The sequence below is a fragment of the Coffea arabica genome, chromosome 3c (genome assembly GCF_036785885.1).
Source record: "Coffea arabica cultivar ET-39 chromosome 3c, Coffea Arabica ET-39 HiFi, whole genome shotgun sequence".
Taxonomy (NCBI): Eukaryota; Viridiplantae; Streptophyta; class Magnoliopsida; order Gentianales; family Rubiaceae; genus Coffea; species Coffea arabica.
Genome location: NC_092314.1, coordinates 10,629,995 through 10,654,200, shown reverse-complemented (window position 1 = coordinate 10,654,200; position 24,206 = coordinate 10,629,995). Strand labels below are relative to the sequence as shown.

At 34.5% G+C, this 24,206-nt stretch overlaps 2 protein-coding genes across 2 annotated transcripts; both read left to right on the top strand.

Annotated features, from left to right (window-relative positions):
• Nucleotides 1-84: 84 nt before the first annotated feature.
• On the top strand, nt 85-1,329 carry LOC140037629 (uncharacterized). Its single transcript, XM_072082217.1, has 2 exons — nt 85-228; nt 763-1,329. The coding sequence occupies exons 1-2, from the start codon at nt 117-119 to the stop codon at nt 1,080-1,082; spliced, it is 432 nt and encodes a 143-aa protein (XP_071938318.1). The 5' UTR covers nt 85-116; the 3' UTR covers nt 1,083-1,329.
• A 14,894-nt stretch (nt 1,330-16,223) lies between these two features.
• Nucleotides 16,224-17,371, top strand: LOC140038050 (uncharacterized). Its single transcript, XM_072083227.1, has 2 exons — nt 16,224-16,367; nt 16,902-17,371. The coding sequence occupies exons 1-2, from the start codon at nt 16,256-16,258 to the stop codon at nt 17,219-17,221; spliced, it is 432 nt and encodes a 143-aa protein (XP_071939328.1). The 5' UTR covers nt 16,224-16,255; the 3' UTR covers nt 17,222-17,371.
• Nucleotides 17,372-24,206: the final 6,835 nt, after the last annotated feature.

Sequence of the window (24,206 nt, the reverse complement as noted above, 5' to 3'; positions counted from 1 at the left end):
ACCCTTTTGACAGAAATGTGGCAAAGATTTTCCTATAAATAGAGACCACTCTATACCAGGCTTCTCATCCTTCCAAAAACCAGTTTTTCAACACATAAGTTTTCCCTGAGCAAAAAATGGGTTCAAAGACACTTCTTTTCCTTTTCATTTCCTTGGCTGTAGCTTTAACGATTACCTCAGAGGTTGCTGCTAGAGAATTGGCTGAGACTTCCACGTCAGTTGAAAATTGTAAGAATTTATTCTCTAGTTCAAATTTTATCATTTTTTCTCTTTCCAAATTTATATGGATCTTAAAATTTTGGACTACACAGTTTAACATTTCAGATAGATTTTGGTCGTGCATGTGAAGCGTCGGAGTAGAAAAGCTACATAGCTGAGGTGTACATACACCTTAGCATGGTGTACATGCAATTGTTAAGCCTTTCCCAACGTGGGGCTTGGAGTATAGTGCAACTGGATCATTTTCCTGTACTTGTTGTGTCAAAATAAATTTTACACTAGTACTTCTCTATGCATAAAACATACTTTTTATTGAAATTTTGAAACTGTGATTCACTATGGTAAAACTAGCCATTAGTTAGTAGTAATAATCCATTTTAAGGATATCTGTACGATACTAACTTGACACAGATAAATGTTCAAATGATTACGATGTTTCTTGATATGCTGCCTAAAAAAGTGTGGACAATTCGGTCCAAACCTTACATTTCAGAATTGCGATTACGGTAACTAACGCCTACGCCGTATTTTTCTTCTTTGCAGCTAATGCAGTTGAGACTGATGGCTACGGAGGGTACCGTGGAGGAGGATATGGAGGGTACCGCGGTGGTGGATATGGGGGCTATCCAGGAGGAGGTCATGGAGGATATCATGGGGGCGGATATGGAGGGTACCCGGGTGGTGGCTATGGCGGACGTGGCGGTGGCGGCCGTGGTGGTTATGGAGGATATCACGGGGGTGGATATGGAGGGTATCCTGGTGGTGGCTATGGAGGACGCGGTGGCGGTGGCTATGGAGGACGTGGTGGCGGCGGCTATGGTGGACATCCTGATGAAGCCGTTGATGCAGAGACTGCGAACTAATAAAGCTAGGTCGTGATTACCCATCAATGCTTAAACAGCCTCAGTAGTTTGTAGTGTGAAATAGAAATAACAGCTTGATGAGTGATCATGTAATATGCACCTATGCAATATGCACCTATGTAATTGTGTGTCTCTTGCATGAGCACTTCTGATGTGATGGCAAAATATTCTCATGCATTATGAAGCAGGTTTACTTATGTTTCACTAAAAAGTTGAGTTATGTTTACTTATGAGATTATTTTGAAAACCTTTTTAGAATGATACTGTACCACGTTTTGTAACGTAATTTACATTGAATAAGCTGATAACAAATCATTAGAAAGTAAATAATTGAAAACAGGTTTACTTATGTTTCACTAAAAAGAATTTTTTTTTCCAAAAAAAGGCTATCCAAATTAGCAAGTATTTCAAACTAACAACGAAGTCATGGATACTTTTTGTTGGATTATTTGTACATCAATTAAACACTAGATTGCTGCTTTTTTAGGGGTTTACTTGATTAACCAATCTAATACAAAAAATTTTCAATAACGCATATGACGAATTCAATCTTCTATCCAAACCAAATATTTGATCGGATCATAACTATACAGAAAATGATGTGAATAGTATGCAGCGGATTTTGTTTACTTAATTAGTTTCACGACAGGGTCATCTCTAATCCAAAGATTTTTTGGCTAATTGATGTGGGATTGTTTTTGCACAATTGTATGACCAAAAATTTGAGAAAATCTTCGTACTATGGTCTTGGAAGTGATGTTTTTAAATAGACATTCAATCGTAAAAAATTGCATCTCAAAAATTCGGTCAAATCCTTTAAACCCAAATTGCAAGAAAAATTCCATTATCTAAAATCAAATTATAAACCCAAATTGCAAGAAAAATTCCATTATCTAAATTCTTTAAACCCATTTCTCATGCAACTAATTTGTTGAACATTTGCAATCAAATAAGAGAAAGAAGGGGAAAAATAAAAGAAAAGAGCAAAAAAGGGAAGAGAAAAGAGAGTTTTCATGTGAGTTTATTGTGTGATAAAAGAAAAGAAAGAGCTATGGTGTAATCTAGAGAAAGAAGAAGAAAAAAAGACAAAAAAGAAAAAAAAGCAAAGCAAGTGATGGCCTCTTTCTTCAGCAACTTCTTTTTCCCCTTCTCCACCATTCTTCACAGCAGTATCTGGACCACACTCCTCCTTATTTCCCGGCTGATTCTCGTCGTGGTTTCTTTCTCAAAAGTCATGAATCAAAATTACTAATAAAAACCAAAAGGCTTTGGTCAGAGAACAAGAAATTGACGTATAGATTATACTATAGTAAATGACGGCCGCAACAAAGAAAACAGCAAGGAGTTAGGTTTGAAATTCATTTGCTTTGGATACCCTAAAACTTTTTTATAGTTGTGTTTTGACCCTTGTAGTTTTAGCAACGTGTAAAACTAACCCCTCACATTCTCTAAATTACATTTCTACTTATAGCTTTTAAAATTATTTAACAAGAAATTGACGTATAGATTATACTATAGTAAATGACGGCCGCAACACAGAAAACAGCAAGGAGTTAGTTTGAAATTCATTTGCTTTGGATACCCTAAAACTTTTTTATAGTTGTGTTTTGACCCTTGTAGTTTTAGCAAAGTGTAAAACTAACCCCTCACATTTTCTAAATTACATTTCTACCTATAGCTTTTAAAATTATTTAACTAGAGTCCCTTTGGACTAAATCTAAACTCATCAAATAACTCTGTAAAGTTGTAAACCACTAAGTTAAAGGGAACTTTTATATATTATTTTCATTATATATTATTAATATATATTTATGACGTATTTATGATATCATCCGATTTGACTCTTGAGTTAACTGATCGAACTTATTGACTCCTAATCTCCGATTTCAATCGAGTCGCTTCTTGGTCTTAGTTTCAAAACATAGAATGGAAGTTTTAGCCAAAACCTAGAATGATCCTAATCTTATCCTTTCGAAGTGATTTTTTATGTGTTACTCCATCCATTGCACAGCGGTCACTATCACTAAAAATCGCAGATGCCAAGTCCACTTGAGTATAAAGTTTTCAAGGAAATCAAAGTAATAGTGGATGGTATCCAGGAGATAATATACTTCAAATCTGGAATAAGAATCGACTGTACAAGTCTTAGGTTCCGTTTGATAAAACTGAATCTGAATTCTGAAATCTGAATACTGAAACAATTAATTCGCTGAATTTTAAGCACTGAAAAGAAAAATATGAATGTTTGAATTTTAATGTTAAACTTATTTATGCTGTTTGATAAATATTTATAACTAAATGCTTAATAAGTTTAATTTGACAATTTTGCCCTTATATCTTTTCATTCAAAAAAATAGAACCTACAATTTAATTAACTTAAAATTGTTAGGTATGAAAATGATAATATTTATTTTTAAATCAAATTAATATAAAAGATGAAATATATTATATAAGGAGTATGGAGAAAAAATTAAAGTCATTAAAAAGGGAGAAAAGAGAAACAGAAAGCCATTAGATAGAAAATATCAGGTTGTTTAATTAGATAAGAATTTTGAATATAATTAACAAACAAGGATAGATTTGGTAGATAAGATAAGATAGTTGAAATAATTCTATTGATTCTTATCAAAATTAAGCATTCATTTAGAATTCTTGTGCTGAAAAAAATACACACAAGTTCAGCACTGCTTAACAAATTTAGCAGATAGATTTTCATTTATCAAACATTCAAAACATTTGAATGTCTGAAAAGGTTCAGTTTCAGCACTATTTTATGTTATCAAATAGACCCTTAGACAAACAAAACAGTGTAAACTTGACTTAACTGACCAAAAGTTCAATACTCGATAGTATACTTGGCAATTGATCGGATTGGAAGGGTTGATATTAGGTTTTCACTTAAATGGGATTTATCCAACCCGTTTAACTTTAGATTAGGTTGATTTTGGATTGGATCATATTAGGTCATTTCAAACCCATGACCTAAATATGACTCAATATATTAATTAATACATTGTGATATATAACTTCTCTCTTATACATTTACACATACAAAAAGATTCTTTTTACATACATAAATACATTTTCAAATGCATAAATATATTTTCGCACACTAACACACTTTCACACACACAAACCCACAGTCACTTCTAAAACTCCTTGAAAATACATCATAAATACAATAATATTTTGTGTTGTTTGTACATTTAAATAGATTAGCTAAAAAAATTTGTTTGCTTTATACCTTTTAACACCATTAATTGATTGAAACTTATTTTTGTCACAACTTATTTAACACTTTTACTATTTGTATTTGCTCTATTGTAAGTTGTAATATTCTGTATATATAAATTAATGAATGCTAGATTTTATTATGCTCAAAAATGTAATTAAGAGACATATAATTTGTTGTATTATAATATTGGCGAGGAATTAAGAAATGTAAAAGAATGCAATTAGAACAAATTTAAAATTCTATTCTAGGTACACGAAATATTTACAAGTAGAAATAAGTAGCAATCAGAGAACAACAATAAAAAAGAGGGAGGAAAGCAACATACTTTTAAAAGACATAATAAATTATTATAGATGTTGAGCAAGTTTAAGTATTATTATAAAAGTAAAATAAGCATGAGTTTTTATTTCAATTTTTTTCTTTTAAATAAAAATTTTAAAAATTGATTGAAAGCATATATATGAGAATTTTAAATACAAATTGGTCAATGAATTATTAACACATATCTAAATACAAGTGATTAGACAGATGCGTATTGAATTATTTTTAAACAAGTTGAATATTATGTATCCAAATAAAAAAAATAGCCAGCCCAATAAATAAATTGAGTTGTACTTACCTAACCCAATAAAACCTATAATCCAACTAACCCAATCCATCCTTTCAAATTAATGAACGGATTGGACGGGTTGTTGAATTTTGAGGTTTTGTGGCCGTTCTACTCGATGGCAACCACTGTAGTCCAAGGCGATATCCCAAAATTGGGATATGTTACGGGCTGTTGTAAGAATGCTTCTACTATACCTTGCAAACAGATTTTACGTGTAGGTTGGTACTTGGGCTTAATACCTGGACCTTCCTTCCTCACAACAGGACTTGCCAAGCCTATGTCTCTTGGTTTTCTCAAAAATTTGAAATCATTTAGAAAATGTTTCTTTTTCCTATTGTTTTTCCAATTAAAATATTACTTTGCAAATTTTTTTGGGTAACTTGATGAATCATATAATACAATACCGGGTGGCAATTTGTAACTTTTACTAAAAACTCTTTCTTCTAGCCTATTTTTTGTCTTTCCAAATCGTTGCATTTTTAGAACCCCATAGTTGGCCTTTTGTTTTTCAAACCATAAACCATTTTCAAAGCCATTCTTTTTTTTTTTTTCCAGAAACGATACTTTATTATTATTTTTCCATCAGAAAAGGGGCACAACAGTGCGCTTTGAGACTATCTTGGTACCAAAGAGAGTTTTGCTCATTAAGTACATACTTGCATGGAAGCCTAAGCTGAATTGACACAATTTATTTGGTTCTTATTCTGCCCTGATTTAGAGTTTTAGCTTAATTGGGCATTTCTATATTCAGAAACAGTATAAAATGAAGTAAATTATATTATATAAGAGACATGAACAATTCACCTTCTTTTACTGTGAAACTAAAATAGGTACTATGGAAGTATCAAATGCCGGGGAAAATTGACAGAATGCAAAAGTAAAAAGATTAAAAATGAGCGTACGCGATTCGATTGACATGAATTCAACTCTAGATGGACTTGGTCTGCATTGTTGAAAGTCATTCTCTGGGGGTGGATATGGAGGTTACCCTAGTGGTGATTATGGAGAACATGGCTGCGGCAGCCGTTGTGATTATGGTGGATATATATTGTTTCTATGTGACGATGATATTTTTATAATTTAATTTATTATATTATTCAAGAATATTACCGCTATGGTTGTTGTGTGGCCGCAGTTATTATGGCAGAGGTTGCAGGTGCTGCTCAACCCTAGACAGGCAGTCGATGTTGAGCCTCTGAATTTAAAAACCAGCTCAATCAATACTTTACGTGGCTCAATGTAATAGTTGTTTTTTCTAGAGTGAAACATGAATAAGAGCTCGATCAATGGTATCATTCATCCATCAACATGTAAGTTGGCTCAATGCAATAGTTGTTTACCAACTTTGTGTAATCAAATGTTGTGGCCAGCTCACGGAGTAAACAGCTCCTTACACCTTCCTTTCTTTTCCGAAGTATAAAGGCCAAAGTGGATACAAAATAAGAAATATGAAAAGGATAGAATAACACTTGGCATTAGAAAGTCATTTCTTGTTAGTCCAGTCGAAACTTACTCTCTTTAGTCTTGACTAGTAGAATTATAGAAATCACGAGTGCTTAAATTGATGTTTACAATTGAAACTCGTATATATAAAATGAAAATTATAGGAATTTGAGAGAAGACTATCTTAAATTTAAAAACATTCAAGAATTGGCCTGCATTAGTTGTTTTTATTTTATTTTATTGTGTCCATATTTTGGGACATATTTCATACTTTAGAAACTAAAGTATTTCATTGCGAAGTTCAGGGATCAAAATAAAATTATAAGTATGGTTGAAGGGTAAAAAGTAGAATTAATCTTTTTATTTGGTTCTGAATTCTGCCCTGGTTCAAACTTTAAACTGAATGGCTCTACGAATATGAAGAAACAATACAGATTAAAGTAAAATTTTGGTTACACACACGTAAGCTTATTCCATTGTTTCTAACATTTTCATCCGTTGCACGATGAAAAACAAAAACAAGTTCCAGAAGCATGGGCAAAATGGATGGACTGAACTTTGCAAGCAGTACACTCGTTGGCCATTGACAATTAAGGCTTGAAATTTTTCGAGACCATTAGTCCAAAATCTGTGATGGGGTTCTTTTTCTTTTTTTTTTCAGTTAGTGGTAGTAAGTGTCTCATACCACTTGTTAGAATCCAAGCGTGAAACAAACAAGTATTGAAATATCAAGTACACAACAATTTAATGATAAACAAGTTACAAGCATAAAAGATAAATGACGCACAATATTTAATGTGATTCGGCTCCACTATTGAGTCCATGTCCACAGAGAGAAATTTGTTCCTTATTATGAGAGGAAAATCCTATACAAAAATACAATTTGAATCAAATCTCAACCCTTGTATATCATCTCTCATCCCATGTATAAGATTATATAACGCCTCTTGTGAGTCCTTGTCTGTCCCCTTGTGTAGTATGCCAACTTACCTATTTATAGGTAACATTATTTCGTTAGAAACTCAAATAACAACATGAAATCAATTCTAATTCCTAAACTTATACAGAATAGGAAATAACTTCTAATTCTAAATAAAATAGGAAATTTCGTGACAACTACTTCAAGTAATTAAAATCAATTAGGAAACTAATAACTTTTACATAAAATAAGAAATCTATCTCAAAAAAATTAAGCCAATTTCCTAACATTGTTCATTACACGCGCCACACAAATCAAAGAACATCAACTGTCATTTTAAAAGGAAAGAAAACATTTGCTGTAAAGCTGCAATAGATGCTCTGGATATATCATTTGCAAGGAAAAGATTGATTAGACACTGTAAAAGTAAAAATAAGCATTATCGGACACATGCTAATTAAACCCTTAATGGACTAGGTCACTATATATGCTGTTGCAGGTCATTTTCTACAATTAATATTGCCGACCTGCCATTCAGTTCTTTGCTGTGTTTTAAAACTCGGATCGGATCGGTCGGTTCGACTGGTCAAGCCGAGAACTGGCTAAGTATCCGGTCCGAATCATGCTTAAAAATCGGGTAAATTAAAATCCGGTCAAATTCGGTCAAAAATCTGGTTTGACCGGGTTTTTCGGTTCAAACAGTTTTTTTTAAAAAAAAATTTAAATTTTTTTAATATTATGTTTTGACCTCTAGATTATTAAAAATTATTAATATATCTCAAATATTTCATACTTTATCAATATTTTCTTAAGGATCAGACATTCTTAATAACCCCTTCAAATACTGCTGAATTCCTCGTCTTCCATAAATTCCAACACACAAAGTTAATCTTTGTCTTCAAATTCCTCGTCTTCAAATACTGCTTAATCTTTGTCTTCGTATATATCACTTTCAGTCATGACTTCAGGCTGAATAATAATGATAACAATATATTAAAGTTAGCAAAATTCTATAAGGCAATATTAGGTTTGTTATATTTTCTTAAAGTGGAAATTTTCATTTCTTTTAGTTTGCATAATTTATTGGAAGGATAATACTGTTGTTTTTTGTTAGTCGACTCAGTCAATCATTAAATACTTAATCATTAGAATGTTTGTGCTAAGGAGGACACTCTGTGGGCAAGACGTGTGCACAGTGCTTTCATTGTCCTCAAACTAATTCATTTTAAAAAATAATAATTCATTTTAACCAATTTAATCCTCAAATTAATTTTTCACTTTCAATCATAGGTAAGAACTCCGCATCCCTTGGAAATGTGATATTTTTATAAATTTAGTCCTGTATGAAAATTATGCTCAACCTCATTAAATGTGTAAAATGTAGTGTAATATTTCCCCCAATAAATAATTCCTTGAACTTGATCAATTATCCAAGTGTCCTTGGAATTCAGCCATTGAATTGATTGTAGGACACTGACACTTGCCCAAGTTTAGTATTCCGACTAAAAAACGCACAACAAGTTTTACACGTTATAGAAAACAGAAGAGAAGGTCCCCGCCAAAATGTGAAAAAGAAAATTAAACTTTGAAACTTTATTCTAATGGCTACCATTGTTTCTTGTTTAGACTTAAAACTGAAACTTTTCATGTTTTTAGGTTATTGAACGTTTGATTTTCAAATCCTTCTTTGATATTTCTTATGTTCACAAGTAGCCCTTAATAAGAAGCTTCAACATATTTCGTTAATGATTTTCTAAGAAATGAAAATAAAAGGAAAAAAGATAGAGAGAGAGCTAAACAAAAGACAAAAAAAAAAAAAAAAGAAAATGGTATAGAGAGCAAATAAGTTGGGTCCTAGGATTCCCGATCAATACCCAGCCATTCTTGTATTCAACCGGGCATCATTGATCTTAAATCCCATAATTTTTAAATCCATTCCGATCCTCCCAAATTTCCTTTGGCTTTGGGCATAGATATCCTATTGAGACTTGGAATTATTTTCCACGAGTAGTGTGATTGGAAAAGAGTAAAAATAGCAGTATTCGACAAATACGGATTAAGCCCTCAATGCACTAAAGTCACTATGCCGTTGAGAGGTCATTTTCTGCAATTTATGAGAATGGTTTGACACCCAAAACTGTGACTTGCAGCTAGGCTCGAAACCGCAAACTCATTCCTAACGATACTGAGAGCTTTGACCACTGATTTGCATAGTTTATGCCGACGCGAGGCACGGAGACAAAATAAGTTATTGTATGGCGGTAGGCCAAGCAGGTCTATCATTAAGTTCTGCTGGCATGCTAGCTGTGTGGGTAAAATGACTCAATCGTGTCCTGAGGTATTGTATGGCGGAAAGCCCATCTTAGTCATGCTTCAAAAGATGCTCATTTTCTGGAAAACGTCTCTTTGACGAAAACATTGTTGTATGGCGGAAAGCCCATCTTAGTGCATCAAAGAGCGAGTGGTACATGCTTCAAAAGATGCTCATTTTCTGGAAAACGTCTCTTTGACGAAAACTTTGTTCACTCATTGTTGTTGAGCCAAGTGACAATGAACTCGATACCTATTAAGGTCTTGCTTTTTCGATTGCTTTAGATTTTATAAAATTTGATTATAGAAATTGATTATAAAAAATAATTAGTATCAGTAAAAACTACTATTTGGGTAATATAGATTTTAGCTACCAAATCTATAATCAGGATATAAAAGTAATAAAAAAAGTCACAAAAACTAGTTTTTCAACATCATAGTCTATAATCGATTGCAATAATGAATCAAGAACAACCCCAACACTTTTATGAATGGAGAAAATAACGTTAGAAGAATCACTTTCAAAAGGGATCCGACTGTTTGACTTTATATTAGTTAGGATCCGGCGTGATTATCAGATTATGGGGGTATTACGCACCAAAAAAAAAGGCATAATGGATTGAGAATGTGGTAAATCATTACAAATTGATGCTCATTCTTTTTTTTTTTTTAAAAAAAAAACTAGAGGTGTGAAATTTAAGAAACAAAAAAAAAGGTAAATTTTATATACACTGATATTATATATATAATCACTATTAAATTTATGATACATGTGCAAAAATTGGATTTTAAAGATAAATTTTACATAATTGTCAGTTATCCAAAACTGATAATATGTACACTATTAGTGTACAAAAAATTCATCCAAAGAAAAAATTTAGGATATCTAGTTCTTGAATTCGCAATCTTAGTTAATGGATCATGACCCTCTCGACAAATGAATGTTTGTTAGAGCATTCATCACGGTGAAGTCTTCGTGAATGCATTAATGAATGATAGCTAATAAGACAAGCAGCGGTTTAAGCAGTGAAGCAGCAAGTTTTGACTTCTTGCAATGCCAAGATAGGACAGCAATATAAATGAAATTAGAAGGTCGCAATCGCATTTGAGACAACAAAAGGCTTCATATGCTGTTTGTCAAGAAAATTGGCTTAGGATGTTCACATTGTAAGTTTTCAATTTATATTTCTTTTTATTCTATTTTATCAAAAAAAAAAAATCAATGAAGTAGAACGTACATATGTTTCCCGGCAAAAGCTCTGTCAAATTCGACATTTACCAAAAGAACTTGAGGAGTACTTTTATTAAGTGTGTGTGTTTCTGATGCGCACTGGTTATGTGGCACTGTATATAACTAGTTTATCCCAAATGCCAAATTTGATAATTTTGACACCAAATAATGACTTGAGTTCCTACACCTTCTTCCTGAAAAATATTGCTTCATTTTACTCCATATTTGAGTACACCGTATTTGACGGTTACGTATGACCAGTTTGCCTTGCAATTGAACCATACATGTTAAACTAGGAAAAAGTGTTAATGCAAGATAAGGGAAAGAACCATTGTTTTGAAAATCGGACCGGACTGGCTAGTTCGATCGATTCGATTGGCCGTGAACTGGTCATAGTTTCTGTCCGGTTCATACCTTGGGTTAATTGAAGTTAAAAACTGGTAAGAACCGTTTGAACTGGATTGAACTGTTGAACCGGTAGTTTTTTGTTTTTGTCTATTAAATTGAAAATATATATATATATATATCTATAAGAATAGGTTTTCCTTAACCCTAAAAACTAATTATTAAATGCCACATCCACTCGTTTTTTTCTCATTTTTTTGCCTTTTATCAAGTTTGCATCTCTATTTTCTATTTTCCTGACTTTCTTCAAATTCCAAACTTCTTTTTTTTTTAAGTTATAATCTCTAAATCCTAAAAGCGTAAATTAAAAATTTAAGCTCATAATGTCTAATTCCAATGGACATGAATTTTGTATAATTTTAGAATATTGTGGTATTTTTGGGTTGGATTTAAGATTAGTTTTTGGTAGATGCAATTGAAATTGAGATGAAATTCATTTGTTGCAACTTATAATTTAACATTTTTATTTCTGAAAATCCAAATTCTTTGAAAACATTAAAATTTTCATCATATAAAATCTTAAATTATTCCATTGTATGTCTTATTTTGTACATATATATTCATATAAATTATTTTTTTAAAAAATTTATTGAACCAAGATTGAATCGGTCTAACCGGTTGAACCTCTATCCGAAAACCTCATTGGTTCAATTAAGGTTCCAAGTTTTAAAACATTGGAAAGAGCTTAGACTACAAATGATGCAATAGAACCAAACTTGGAACTCATATTTAGGGAAAATTCTATGATTGGGAATCATTCCTTCAATTTGAATATCTCAAGAATGAAAATTAGCTATATTTTGAATTATTTAAATTGTTGCGATCTAAATGTCAAAATTACTTATTTCATTATCCAATGATATATTTAACTTGGGGTCAGTATGAAATCCAAATGGAATGCTAAAATCTCCCCTATTTAGAAGTATTTAATGTATGGGCAAAACTTAAAGAATAAAAAGAATAAAAAGTATGGGCACAATTAGTTTTTTTTTTAAACAAAAGATTATCTCATTAAACGGAAAAGGCCAAAGTTACAAGCGCCCATGCTTAAAAACTAGCCCTCCCTCACAACAACCTGGCGGAGGGATAGCACTCCTAGCCTATCTAGAAATAAAGCTCCTCGTGCTAAACGGAGCAAATCCAAAGCTGCCAAATATATATCGTCACGAGCCTGCTGACAACCAGAATTTGCCAATATATCCGCGACCTGGTTCGCCTGACGGTAACAGTGAAAAATCCGAGGAAAATGATGCGCCACCCCCATCAATTGCTGCACCTCCGTGTGAATGCCCTATGGGCAATGTACTAAGCAATTCAAGATACGAACTAAAACTAACGAGTCCAGTTCAACGTCCAAGGTATCAATGCCCCTCTGGAGACACAACTTGACCCCAAACAACAGGGTTCGGGCCTCAGCCTGCATGCTCGAAGCCAAACCGAAACTACAGGAAAATGCCAGCACCATTCTCCCCCCCATCACGCAGCACCCGCCCTCCTCCACTCAAGCCAAGGTTACCCTTCGAACAACCGTTCGTGTTAAGCTTTAGACTTCCATGGAAAGATCGCACCCATTTCACCAACCTATGTGTAACTGCAAGTTTCCATGTTGATATGGCCAAATGGAACTAGATCCACGACCATGACGGAACCCGGCAGTCCAGAAACTGGATCCTGAACAACTAGCTGTAGCATCTTTGAGAAGATCAGTTGACATACCTATGCCCCTACAATCCTCTTGCCCTCGTACTTCATATCGTTGCGAGCCTTCCAGAGATGCCAATAGATCATCAAAGGGACAACTTGATGGACAAACCTCAAAAGTTTATTCCGTTGCCGTCCCTCCCACCGGGCTGCCATACATACGCAAAACGAAGACCCTGACCAACCTACTCCAACCGGAGCCCCAAAAAACCTCCACACATACAGTGCCAATACCCCATCACTAAACAAATGCTCCGTTGTCTCAATCTCAGGAGATGGGTAGTACGAACATCGCGAAGGTCCCTGAATCCCCAACTTTCATACGGAACAATCCAAGGGGAGGCGATCCCGCAGCAGGCGCAAGAGGAAAAACGAAACCCTCAGCGGCACCCCTGGATGCCAAATGCGATTGAATAGCGGCGAAGGCGTAGAATGATGCTGGACCAAGAAGAAAGCCGTCTTGAGTGTAAAATGACCTGATGGCTCCGGTCACCTAACCATTAGATCAGGAAGCTACCCAACAGGTGGGTGCATTCGGCCAATCTCCGCAACTATATCCAGAGGTACCCATTGTGAAATCCTGCGGATGTCCCAAGAACCGCCTTGCACAAATTCCGTCACCTTATGGTCCGACATGCTATCCAACCAATCCGCCAGCCCCCCAGTACCTAGCCAATTGTCAAACCAAAAATTAGAGCTCCCGGACCGGATGCTCTATCCAATGTACCTCTCCGCCAAGGCTCGGACTTTCACCATCCTTCTCCACCCCTCTGAGCCCTTCTCAGAAAATACTAGGTTGGGGTGCACCACCCGGCAAAACTTTGCATGCATAAATGAGGCCCACAAGGGCAACTCGGAACGAAAATTCCACCATAATTTGATAGAGAAGGCCCTATAAATATCCTCTAGTAGACGGAAGTCAACCCCCCTACTTCGCGCGAAACACGCAAATCTTTCCACCGAATCCAATGGTGTTTGGACCTTCGTCAGTCGACCCCCACAGGAAATTAGAAAAAAAACCTTCCAGCTGCTTGAAAATAGCTTTAGGGGGCGAAGCCGCCATCAACAGGTACGTCGGCATAGTAGAAAGGACATGTTTCAACAACACAATCCTCCCACCCTACGACAACAACCTATTCTGCCAGGACAACACTCGTAGAATGACGGCATGACACAACCCTCCAAAAAAATCCTTCTTTCGCCGCCCACAATAAAGTGGAAAACCGAGGTACTTAATCGGGAACGGCTTATACGAGAACCCCATTACCCTCTGAATTCCCAATCTCTTGGACGGAGAAACCGTCGGGTGCACCAAGAAACATCTCTTTCTCGCATTGATCCTTTGCCCGAAAACCGCCTCATAATCAGTTAGTACCTGCTTCACTAGCTTCAAGGATTTCATCGAGGCACTGGAGAAGATCAACACATCATCGGCGTACCCCAAGTGAGACACTTGAGGACATCCCCTGGGGACACGAAGCCCCTGAAACTCTCGATGACTCTGCAAATTATTTAGCGACCTCAATAATATCTCAGCCCCAATGATAAATAGCACAGGGGAAAGGGGGTCCCCTTGACGAAACCCCCGGGTTGATTTAAAAAAACCATACGACGACCCATTTACCACCACTAAAAACCAGACATTTGATATTAACCTCCAAACCATATCTATCGACTGCTCTCCGAATCCAAACGCTCTGAGCACATTGATCAAAAAAGGCCACACAACCCGATCATAAGCTTTCATCATATCTAGTTTCAAAGCAACGTTACCTCCTCTTGCATCGAAGAGACCAATTCCTGAGCTAACAAGTAATTGTCAGATATCAACCGTCCCCAGACGAATCCACTTTGGTTCTCCGAAATTATCTTGGGGAGGACAGAAGCAAGACGATTGGCCAGAAGCTTAGAGATAATCTTGTTGACAAAATTACACAAGCTGATCGGACGGAACTCAGAAAAATCCTTAGGACGTGCAACCTTGGCCAGCAAAACTAGAGAAGTAGCAGTCACTCGCCCGGGCAATTCCTCCCCACAGAAAAAGCTTTGTACAGCGTGATATACATCCTCCCCAATTATGTCTCAAAAGGAGGTGAAAAATTTTCCAGTAAAACCATTAGGCCCGGCAGCACCATTCCCGTCCATCTCAAAAATCACCTGCCGAACTTCTTCTATGGATGGAACTTCTTGTAAGACCACATTGTCTGCCTCCGAGAGTAAGCGTGAGATGACCCCAAGAGTTGCAGATGAGAAGGAATCCTCCTCCTTCGAGAAGAGTGCGGAGAAATACCTGGCTGCTTCCGCTCCTACAAGCTCACCCTCAGTAACTCACTCCTGATTACAGTCTTGTATCCCATGAATTATTGCCTACATATGGTGTTGTTTCACCACCGAATGGAAAAACTTTGTGTTCCTGTCACCTAATTGCAACCATTTGACCTTAGACCGCTGCTTCCACAAGGATTCCTCCATACTTAGAGCTCGACTGAGATGAGCCTGGGCCTATTGTAGACACACCTGAGCTTCATTCGTGCCCCCGTCCTCCATAGCTTGCTCCAGTCGTGCCACCTCTGCCTCAGCCTCCCGAACATTGGCAGTGAAATTACCTACTCTTTCCCTATTCCAGGGTTGAATACACTTCCTTAACCGTTGTAGCTTCGAGCATAGGACGTGCAATGGCAGCCCCGTGCACTCTTGCTCCCAGGATTTCCTTACCACCCCCAAGAATTCCCCATGTTCAGCCCAAGCATTTATGAATCGGAAGGGCCGGGGTTTACCACAAAACATGTTTTTGTAATGCCAAACGTAACATAATTAAATAGCCTTCCAATCATACCTCTCTTGGAACTATTGCAAAGTTTGGCATGTTCTTCCTTGTTTCTTTTCATCTTCTTCCAAAAAAAAAGTTTGACAATTTAATCAATTTGTAATAATCATAATCGATCGAAGTAATCAGCAGAGTCCAAATTGTCAACAATACTTGGACATATTGTTGAATATTGGACATGATCATTATCCTCTCCATAGTTCTCGAAGTCTATGTGTCTTTAAAACATGTAGAAATTGGAATAAACGCTTTTAGGTACATCTTTCTATTTCATAACTTTCACTAAAGGGACTGTAATTTATGATAATATGGACTTTCTACCAAGTGCAAACAATCATCTCTTCATCGCCCAACTACCTGGTGGGCCGACTCCCCGACCCTTTTGACAGAAATGTGGCAAAGATTTTCCTATAAATAGAGACCACTCTATACCAGGCTTCTCATCCTTCCAAAAACCAGTTTTTCAACACATAAGTTTTCCCTGAGCAAAAAATGGGTTCAAAGACACTTCTTTTCCTTTTCATTTCCTTGGCTGTAGCTTTAACGATTACCTCAGAGGTTGCTGCTAGAGAATTGGCTGAGACTTCCACGTCAGTTGAAAATTGTAAGAATTTATTCTCTAGTTCAAATTTTATCATTTTTTCTCTTTCCAAATTTATATGGATCTTAAAATTTTGGACTACACAGTTTAACATTTCAGATAGATTTTGGTCGTGCATGTGAAGCGTCGGAGTAGAAAAGCTACATAGCTGAGGTGTACATACACCTTAGCATGGTGTACATGCAATTGTTAAGCCTTTCCCAACGTGGGGCTTGGAGTATAGTGCAACTGGATCATTTTCCTGTACTTGTTGTGTCAAAATAAATTTTACACTAGTACTTCTCTATGCATAAAACATACTTTTTATTGAAATTTTGAAACTGTGATTCACTATGGTAAAACTAGCCATTAGTTAGTAGTAATAATCCATTTTAAGGATATCTGTACGATACTAACTTGACACAGATAAATGTTCAAATGATTACGATGTTTCTTGATATGCTGCCTAAAAAAGTGTGGACAATTCGGTCCAAACCTTACATTTCAGAATTGCGATTACGGTAACTAACGCCTACGCCGTATTTTTCTTCTTTGCAGCTAATGCAGTTGAGACTGATGGCTACGGAGGGTACCGTGGAGGAGGATATGGAGGGTACCGCGGTGGTGGATATGGGGGCTATCCAGGAGGAGGTCATGGAGGATATCATGGGGGCGGATATGGAGGGTACCCGGGTGGTGGCTATGGCGGACGTGGCGGTGGCGGCCGTGGTGGTTATGGAGGATATCACGGGGGTGGATATGGAGGGTATCCTGGTGGTGGCTATGGAGGACGCGGTGGCGGTGGCTATGGAGGACGTGGTGGCGGCGGCTATGGTGGACATCCTGATGAAGCCGTTGATGCAGAGACTGCGAACTAATAAAGCTAGGTCGTGATTACCCATCAATGCTTAAACAGCCTCAGTAGTTTGTAGTGTGAAATAGAAATAACAGCTTGATGAGTGATCATGTAATATGCACCTATGTAATTGTGTGTCTCTTGCATGAGCACTTCTGATGTAATGGCAAAATATTCTCATGCATTATGAAGCAGGTTTACTTATTTTTCACTAAAAATTTGAGTAATGTTAACATTGAGATTATTTTGAAAACCTTTTTAGAATGATACTATACCAGGTTTTGTAATGTAATTTACATTGAATAAGCTGATAACAAATCACTAGAAATGTAAATAATTGAAAACATGTTCACGAAGCGACAAAGAAAAGAATTTTTTTTTTCCAAAAAAAGGCTATCCAAATTAGCAAGTATTTCAAACTAACAACGAAATCATGGATACTTTTTGTTGGATTATTTGTACATCAATTAAACACTAGATTGCAGCTTTTTTGGGGTTATACTTAATTAACCAATATAATACAAAAAATTTTCAATAACGCATATGACGAATTCAATCTTCTATCCAAACCAAATATTTGATCGGATCATAACTATACAGAAAATGATGTGAATAGTATGCAGCGGATTTTGTTTACTTAATTAGTTTCACGACAGGGTCATCTCTAATCCAAAGATTTTTTGGCTAATTGATGTGGGATTGTTTTTGCACAATTGTATGACCAAAAATTTGAGAAAATCTTCGTACTATGGTCTTGGAAGTGATGTTTTTAAATAGACATTCAATCGTAAAAAATTGCATCTCAAAAATTCGGTCAAATCCTTTAAACCCAAATTGCAAGAAAAATTCCATTATCTAAAATCAAATTATAAACCCAAATTGCAAGAAAAATTCCATTATCTAAATTCTTTAAACCCATTTCTCATGCAACTAATTTGTTGAACATTTGCAATCAAATAAGAGAAAGAAGGGGAAAAATAAAAGAAAAGAGCAAAAAAGGGAAGAGAAAAGAGAGTTTTCATGTGAGTTTATTGTGTGATAAAAGAAAAGAAAGAGCTATGGTGTAATCTAGAGAAAGAAGAAGAAAAAAAGACAAAAAAGAAAAAAAAGCAAAGCAAGTGATGGCCTCTTTCTTCAGCAACTTCTTTTTCCCCTTCTCCACCATTCTTCACAGCAGTATCTGGACCACACTCCTCCTTATTTCCCGGCTGATTCTCGTCGTGGTTTCTTTCTCAAAAGCCATGAATCAAAATTACTAATAAAAACCAAAAGGCTTTGGTCAGAGAACAAGAAATTGACGTATAGATTATACTATAGTAAATGACGGCCGCAACAAAGAAAACAGCAAGGAGTTAGGTTTGAAATTCATTTGCTTTGGATACCCTAAAACTTTTTTATAGTTGTGTTTTGACCCTTGTAGTTTTAGCAACGTGTAAAACTAACCCCTCACATTCTCTAAATTACATTTCTACTTATAGCTTTTAAAATTATTTAACAAGAAATTGACGTATAGATTATACTATAGTAAATGACGGCCGCAACACAGAAAACAGCAAGGAGTTAGTTTGAAATTCATTTGCTTTGGATACCCTAAAACTTTTTTATAGTTGTGTTTTGACCCTTGTAGTTTTAGCAAAGTGTAAAACTAACCCCTCACATTTTCTAAATTACATTTCTACCTATAGCTTTTAAAATTATTTAACTAGAGTCCCTTTGGACTAAATCTAAACTCATCAAATAACTCTGTAAAGTTGTAAACCACCAAGTTAAAAGGGAACTTTTATATATTATTTTCATTATATATCATTAATATATATTTATGACGTATTTATGATATCATCCGATTTGACTCTTGAGTTAACTGATCGAACCTATTGACTCCTAATCTCCGATTTCAATCGAGTCGCTTCTTGGTCTTAGTTTCAAAACATAGAATGGAAGTTTTAGCCAAAACCTAGAATGATCCTAATCTTATCCTTTCGAAGTGATTTTTTATGTGTTACTCCATCCATTGCACAGCGGTCACTATCACTAAAAATCGCAGATGCCAAGTCCACTTGAGTATAAAGTTTTCAAGGAAATCAAAGTAATAGTGGATGGTATCCAGGAGATAATATACTTCAAATCTGGAATAAGAATCGACTGTACAAGTCTTAGGTTCCGTTTGATAAAACTGAATCTGAATTCTGAAATCTGAATACTGAAACAATTAATTCGCTGAATTTTAAGCACTGAAAAGAAAAATATGAATGTTTGAATTTTAATGTTAATCTTATTTATGCTGTTTGATAAATATTTATAACTAAATGCTTAATAAGTTTAATTTGACAATTTTGCCCTTATATCTTTTCATTCAGAAAAATAGAACCTACAATTTAATTAACTTAAAATTGTTAGGTATGAAAATGATAATGTTTATTTTTAAATCAAATTAATATAAAAGATGAAATATACTATATAAGGAGTATGGAGAAAAAATGAAAGTCATTAAAAAGGGAGAAAAGAGAAATAGAAAACCATTAGATAGAAAATATCAGGTTGTTTAATTAGATAAGAATTTTGAATATAATTAACAAACAAGGATAGATTTGGTAGATAAGATAAGATAGTTGAAATAATTCTATTGATTCTTATCAAAATTAAGCATTCAATTAGAATTCTTGTGCTGAAAAAAATACACACAAGTTCAGCACTGCTTAACAAATTTAGCAGATAGATTTTCATTTATCAAACACTCAAAACATCTGAATGTCTGAAAAGGTTCAGTTTCAGCACTATTTTATGTTATCAAATAGACCCTTAGACAAACAAAACAGTGTAAACTTGACTTAACTGACCAAAAGTTCAATACTCGATAGTATACTTGGCAATTGATCGGGTTGGAAGGGTTGATATTAGGTTTTCACTTAAATGGGATTTATCCAACCCGTTTAACTTTAGATTGGGTTGATTTTGAATTGGATCATATTGGGTCATTTCAAACCCATGACCCAAATATGACTCAATATATTAATTAATACATTGTGATATATAACTTCTCTCTTATACATTTACACATACAAAAAGATTTTTTTTACATACATAAATACATTTTCAAATGCATAAATATATTTTCACACACTAACACACTTTCACACACACAAACCCACACTCACTTCTAAAACTCCTTGAAAATACATCATAAATACAATAATATTTTATGTTGTTTGTACATTTAAATAGATTAGCTAAAAAAAATTTTTTGCTTTATACTTTTTAACACCATTAATTGATTGAAACTTATTTTTGTCACAACTTATTTAACACTTTTACTATTTGTATTTTCTCTATTGTAAGTTGTAATATTTAGTATATATAAATTAATGAATGCTAGATTATATTATGCTAAAAAATGTAATTAAGAGACATATAATTTGTTGTATTATAATATTGGTGAGGAATTAAGAAATGTAAAAGAATGCAATTAGAACAAATTTAAAATTCTATTCTAGGTACACGAAATATTAACAAATAGAAATAAGTAGCAATCAGAGAACAACAATAAAAAAGAGGGAGGAAAGCAACATACTTTTAAAAGACATAATAAATTATTATAGATGTTGAGCAAGTTTAAGTATTATTATAAAAGTAAAATAAGCATGAGTTTTTATTTCAATTTTTTTCTTTTAAATAAAAATTTTAAAAATTGATTGAAAGCATATATATGAGAATTTTAAATACAAATTGGTCAATGAATTATTAACACATATCTAAATACAAGTGATTAGACAGATGCGTATTGAATTATTTTTAAACAAGTTGAATATTATGTATCCAAATAAAAAAAATAGCCAGCCCAATAAATAAATTGAGTTGTACTTACCTAACCCAATAAAACCTATAATCCAACTAACCCAATCCATCCTTTCAAATTAATGAACGGATTGGACGGGTTGTTGAATTTTGAGGTTTTGTGGCCGTTCTACTCGATGGCAACCACTGTAGTCCAAGGCGATATCCCAAAATTGGGATATGTTACGGGCTGTTGTAAGAATGCTTCTACTATACCTTGCAAACAGATTTTACGTGTAGGTTGGTACTTGGGCTTAATACCTGGACCTTCCTTCCTCACAACAGGACTTGCCAAGCCTATGTCTCTTGGTTTTCTCAAAAATTTGAAATCATTTAGAAAATGTTTCTTTTTCCTATTGTTTTTCCAATTAAAATATTACTTTGCAAATTTTTTTGGGTAACTTGATGAATCATATAATACAATACCGGGTGGCAATTTGTAACTTTTACTAAAAACTCTTTCTTCTAGCCTATTTTTTGTCTTTCCAAATCGTTGCATTTTTAGAACCCCATAGTTGGCCTTTTGTTTTTCAAACCATAAACCATTTTCAAAGCCATTCTTTTTTTTTTTTTCCAGAAACGATACTTTATTATTATTTTTCCATCAGAAAAGGGGCACAACAGTGCGCTTTGAGACTATCTTGGTACCAAAGAGAGTTTTGCTCATTAAGTACATACTTGCATGGAAGCCTAAGCTGAATTGACACAATTTATTTGGTTCTTATTCTGCCCTGATTTAGAGTTTTAGCTTAATTGGGCATTTCTATATTCAGAAACAGTATAAAATGAAGTAAATTATATTATATAAGAGACATGAACAATTCACCTTCTTTTACTGTGAAACTAAAATAGGTACTATGGAAGTATCAAATGCCGGGGAAAATTGACAGAATGCAAAAGTAAAAAGATTAAAAATGAGCGTACGCGATTCGATTGACATGAATTCAACTCTAGATGGACTTGGTCTGCATTGTTGAAAGTCATTCTCTGGGGGTGGATATGGAGGTTACCCTAGTGGTGATTATGGAGAACATGGCTGCGGCAGCCGTTGTGATTATGGTGGATATATATTGTTTCTATGTGACGATGATATTTTTATAATTTAATTTATTATATTATTCAAGAATATTACCGCTATGGTTGTTGTGTGGCCGCAGTTATTATGGCAGAGGTTGCAGGTGCTGCTCAACCCTAGACAGGCAGTCGATGTTGAGCCTCTGAATTTAAAAACCAGCTCAATCAATACTTTACGTGGCTCAATGTAATAGTTGTTTTTTCTAGAGTGAAACATGAATAAGAGCTCGATCAATGGTATCATTCATCCATCAACATGTAAGTTGGCTCAATGCAATAGTTGTTTACCAACTTTGTGTAATCAAATGTTGTGGCCAGCTCACGGAGTAAACAGCTCCTTACACCTTCCTTTCTTTTCCGAAGTATAAAGGCCAAAGTGGATACAAAATAAGAAATATGAAAAGGATAGAATAACACTTGGCATTAGAAAGTCATTTCTTGTTAGTCCAGTCGAAACTTACTCTCTTTAGTCTTGACTAGTAGAATTATAGAAATCACGAGTGCTTAAATTGATGTTTACAATTGAAACTCGTATATATAAAATGAAAATTATAGGAATTTGAGAGAAGACTATCTTAAATTTAAAAACATTCAAGAATTGGCCTGCATTAGTTGTTTTTATTTTATTTTATTGTGTCCATATTTTGGGACATATTTCATACTTTAGAAACTAAAGTATTTCATTGCGAAGTTCAGGGATCAAAATAAAATTATAAGTATGGTTGAAGGGTAAAAAGTAGAATTAATCTTTTTATTTGGTTCTGAATTCTGCCCTGGTTCAAACTTTAAACTGAATGGCTCTACGAATATGAAGAAACAATACAGATTAAAGTAAAATTTTGGTTACACACACGTAAGCTTATTCCATTGTTTCTAACATTTTCATCCGTTGCACGATGAAAAACAAAAACAAGTTCCAGAAGCATGGGCAAAATGGATGGACTGAACTTTGCAAGCAGTACACTCGTTGGCCATTGACAATTAAGGCTTGAAATTTTTCGAGACCATTAGTCCAAAATCTGTGATGGGGTTCTTTTTCTTTTTTTTTTCAGTTAGTGGTAGTAAGTGTCTCATACCACTTGTTAGAATCCAAGCGTGAAACAAACAAGTATTGAAATATCAAGTACACAACAATTTAATGATAAACAAGTTACAAGCATAAAAGATAAATGACGCACAATATTTAATGTGATTCGGCTCCACTATTGAGTCCATGTCCACAGAGAGAAATTTGTTCCTTATTATGAGAGGAAAATCCTATACAAAAATACAACTTGAATCAAATCTCAACCCTTGTATATCATCTCTCATCCCATGTATAAGATTATATAACGCCTCTTGTGAGTCCTTGTCTGTCCCCTTGTGTAGTATGCCAACTTACCTATTTATAGGTAACATTATTTCGTTAGAAACTCAAATAACAACATGAAATCAATTCTAATTCCTAAACTTATACAGAATAGGAAATAACTTCTAATTCTAAATAAAATAGGAAATTTCGTGACAACTACTTCAAGTAATTAAAATCAATTAGGAAACTAATAACTTTTACATAAAATAAGAAATCTATCTAAAAAAAATTAAGCCAATTTCCTAACATTGTTCATTACACGCGCCACACAAATCAAAGAACATCAACTGTCATTTTAAAAGGAAAGAAAACATTTGCTGTAAAGCTACAATAGATGCTCTGGATATATCATTTGCGAGGAAAAGATTGATTAGACACTGTAAAAGTAAATATAAGCATTATCGGACACATGCTAATTAAACCCTTAATGGACTAGGTCACTATATATATATGCTGTTGAAGGTCATTTTCTACAATTAATATTGCCGACCTGCCGATTCAGTTCTTCGCTGTGTTTTAAAACTCGGACCGAATCGGTCGGTTCGACTGGTCAAACTGAGAATCGGTCAAGTATTCGGATCGAATCATGCTTAAAAACCGGGTAAGTTAAAATCCGATCAAATTCGGTCAAAAATCGGGTTTGACCGGATTTTTCGGTTCAAACAGTTTTTTTTTAAAAAAATTTAAATTTTTTAATATTATGTTTTGACCCCTAGATTATTAAAAATTATTAATATACATCAGATATTTC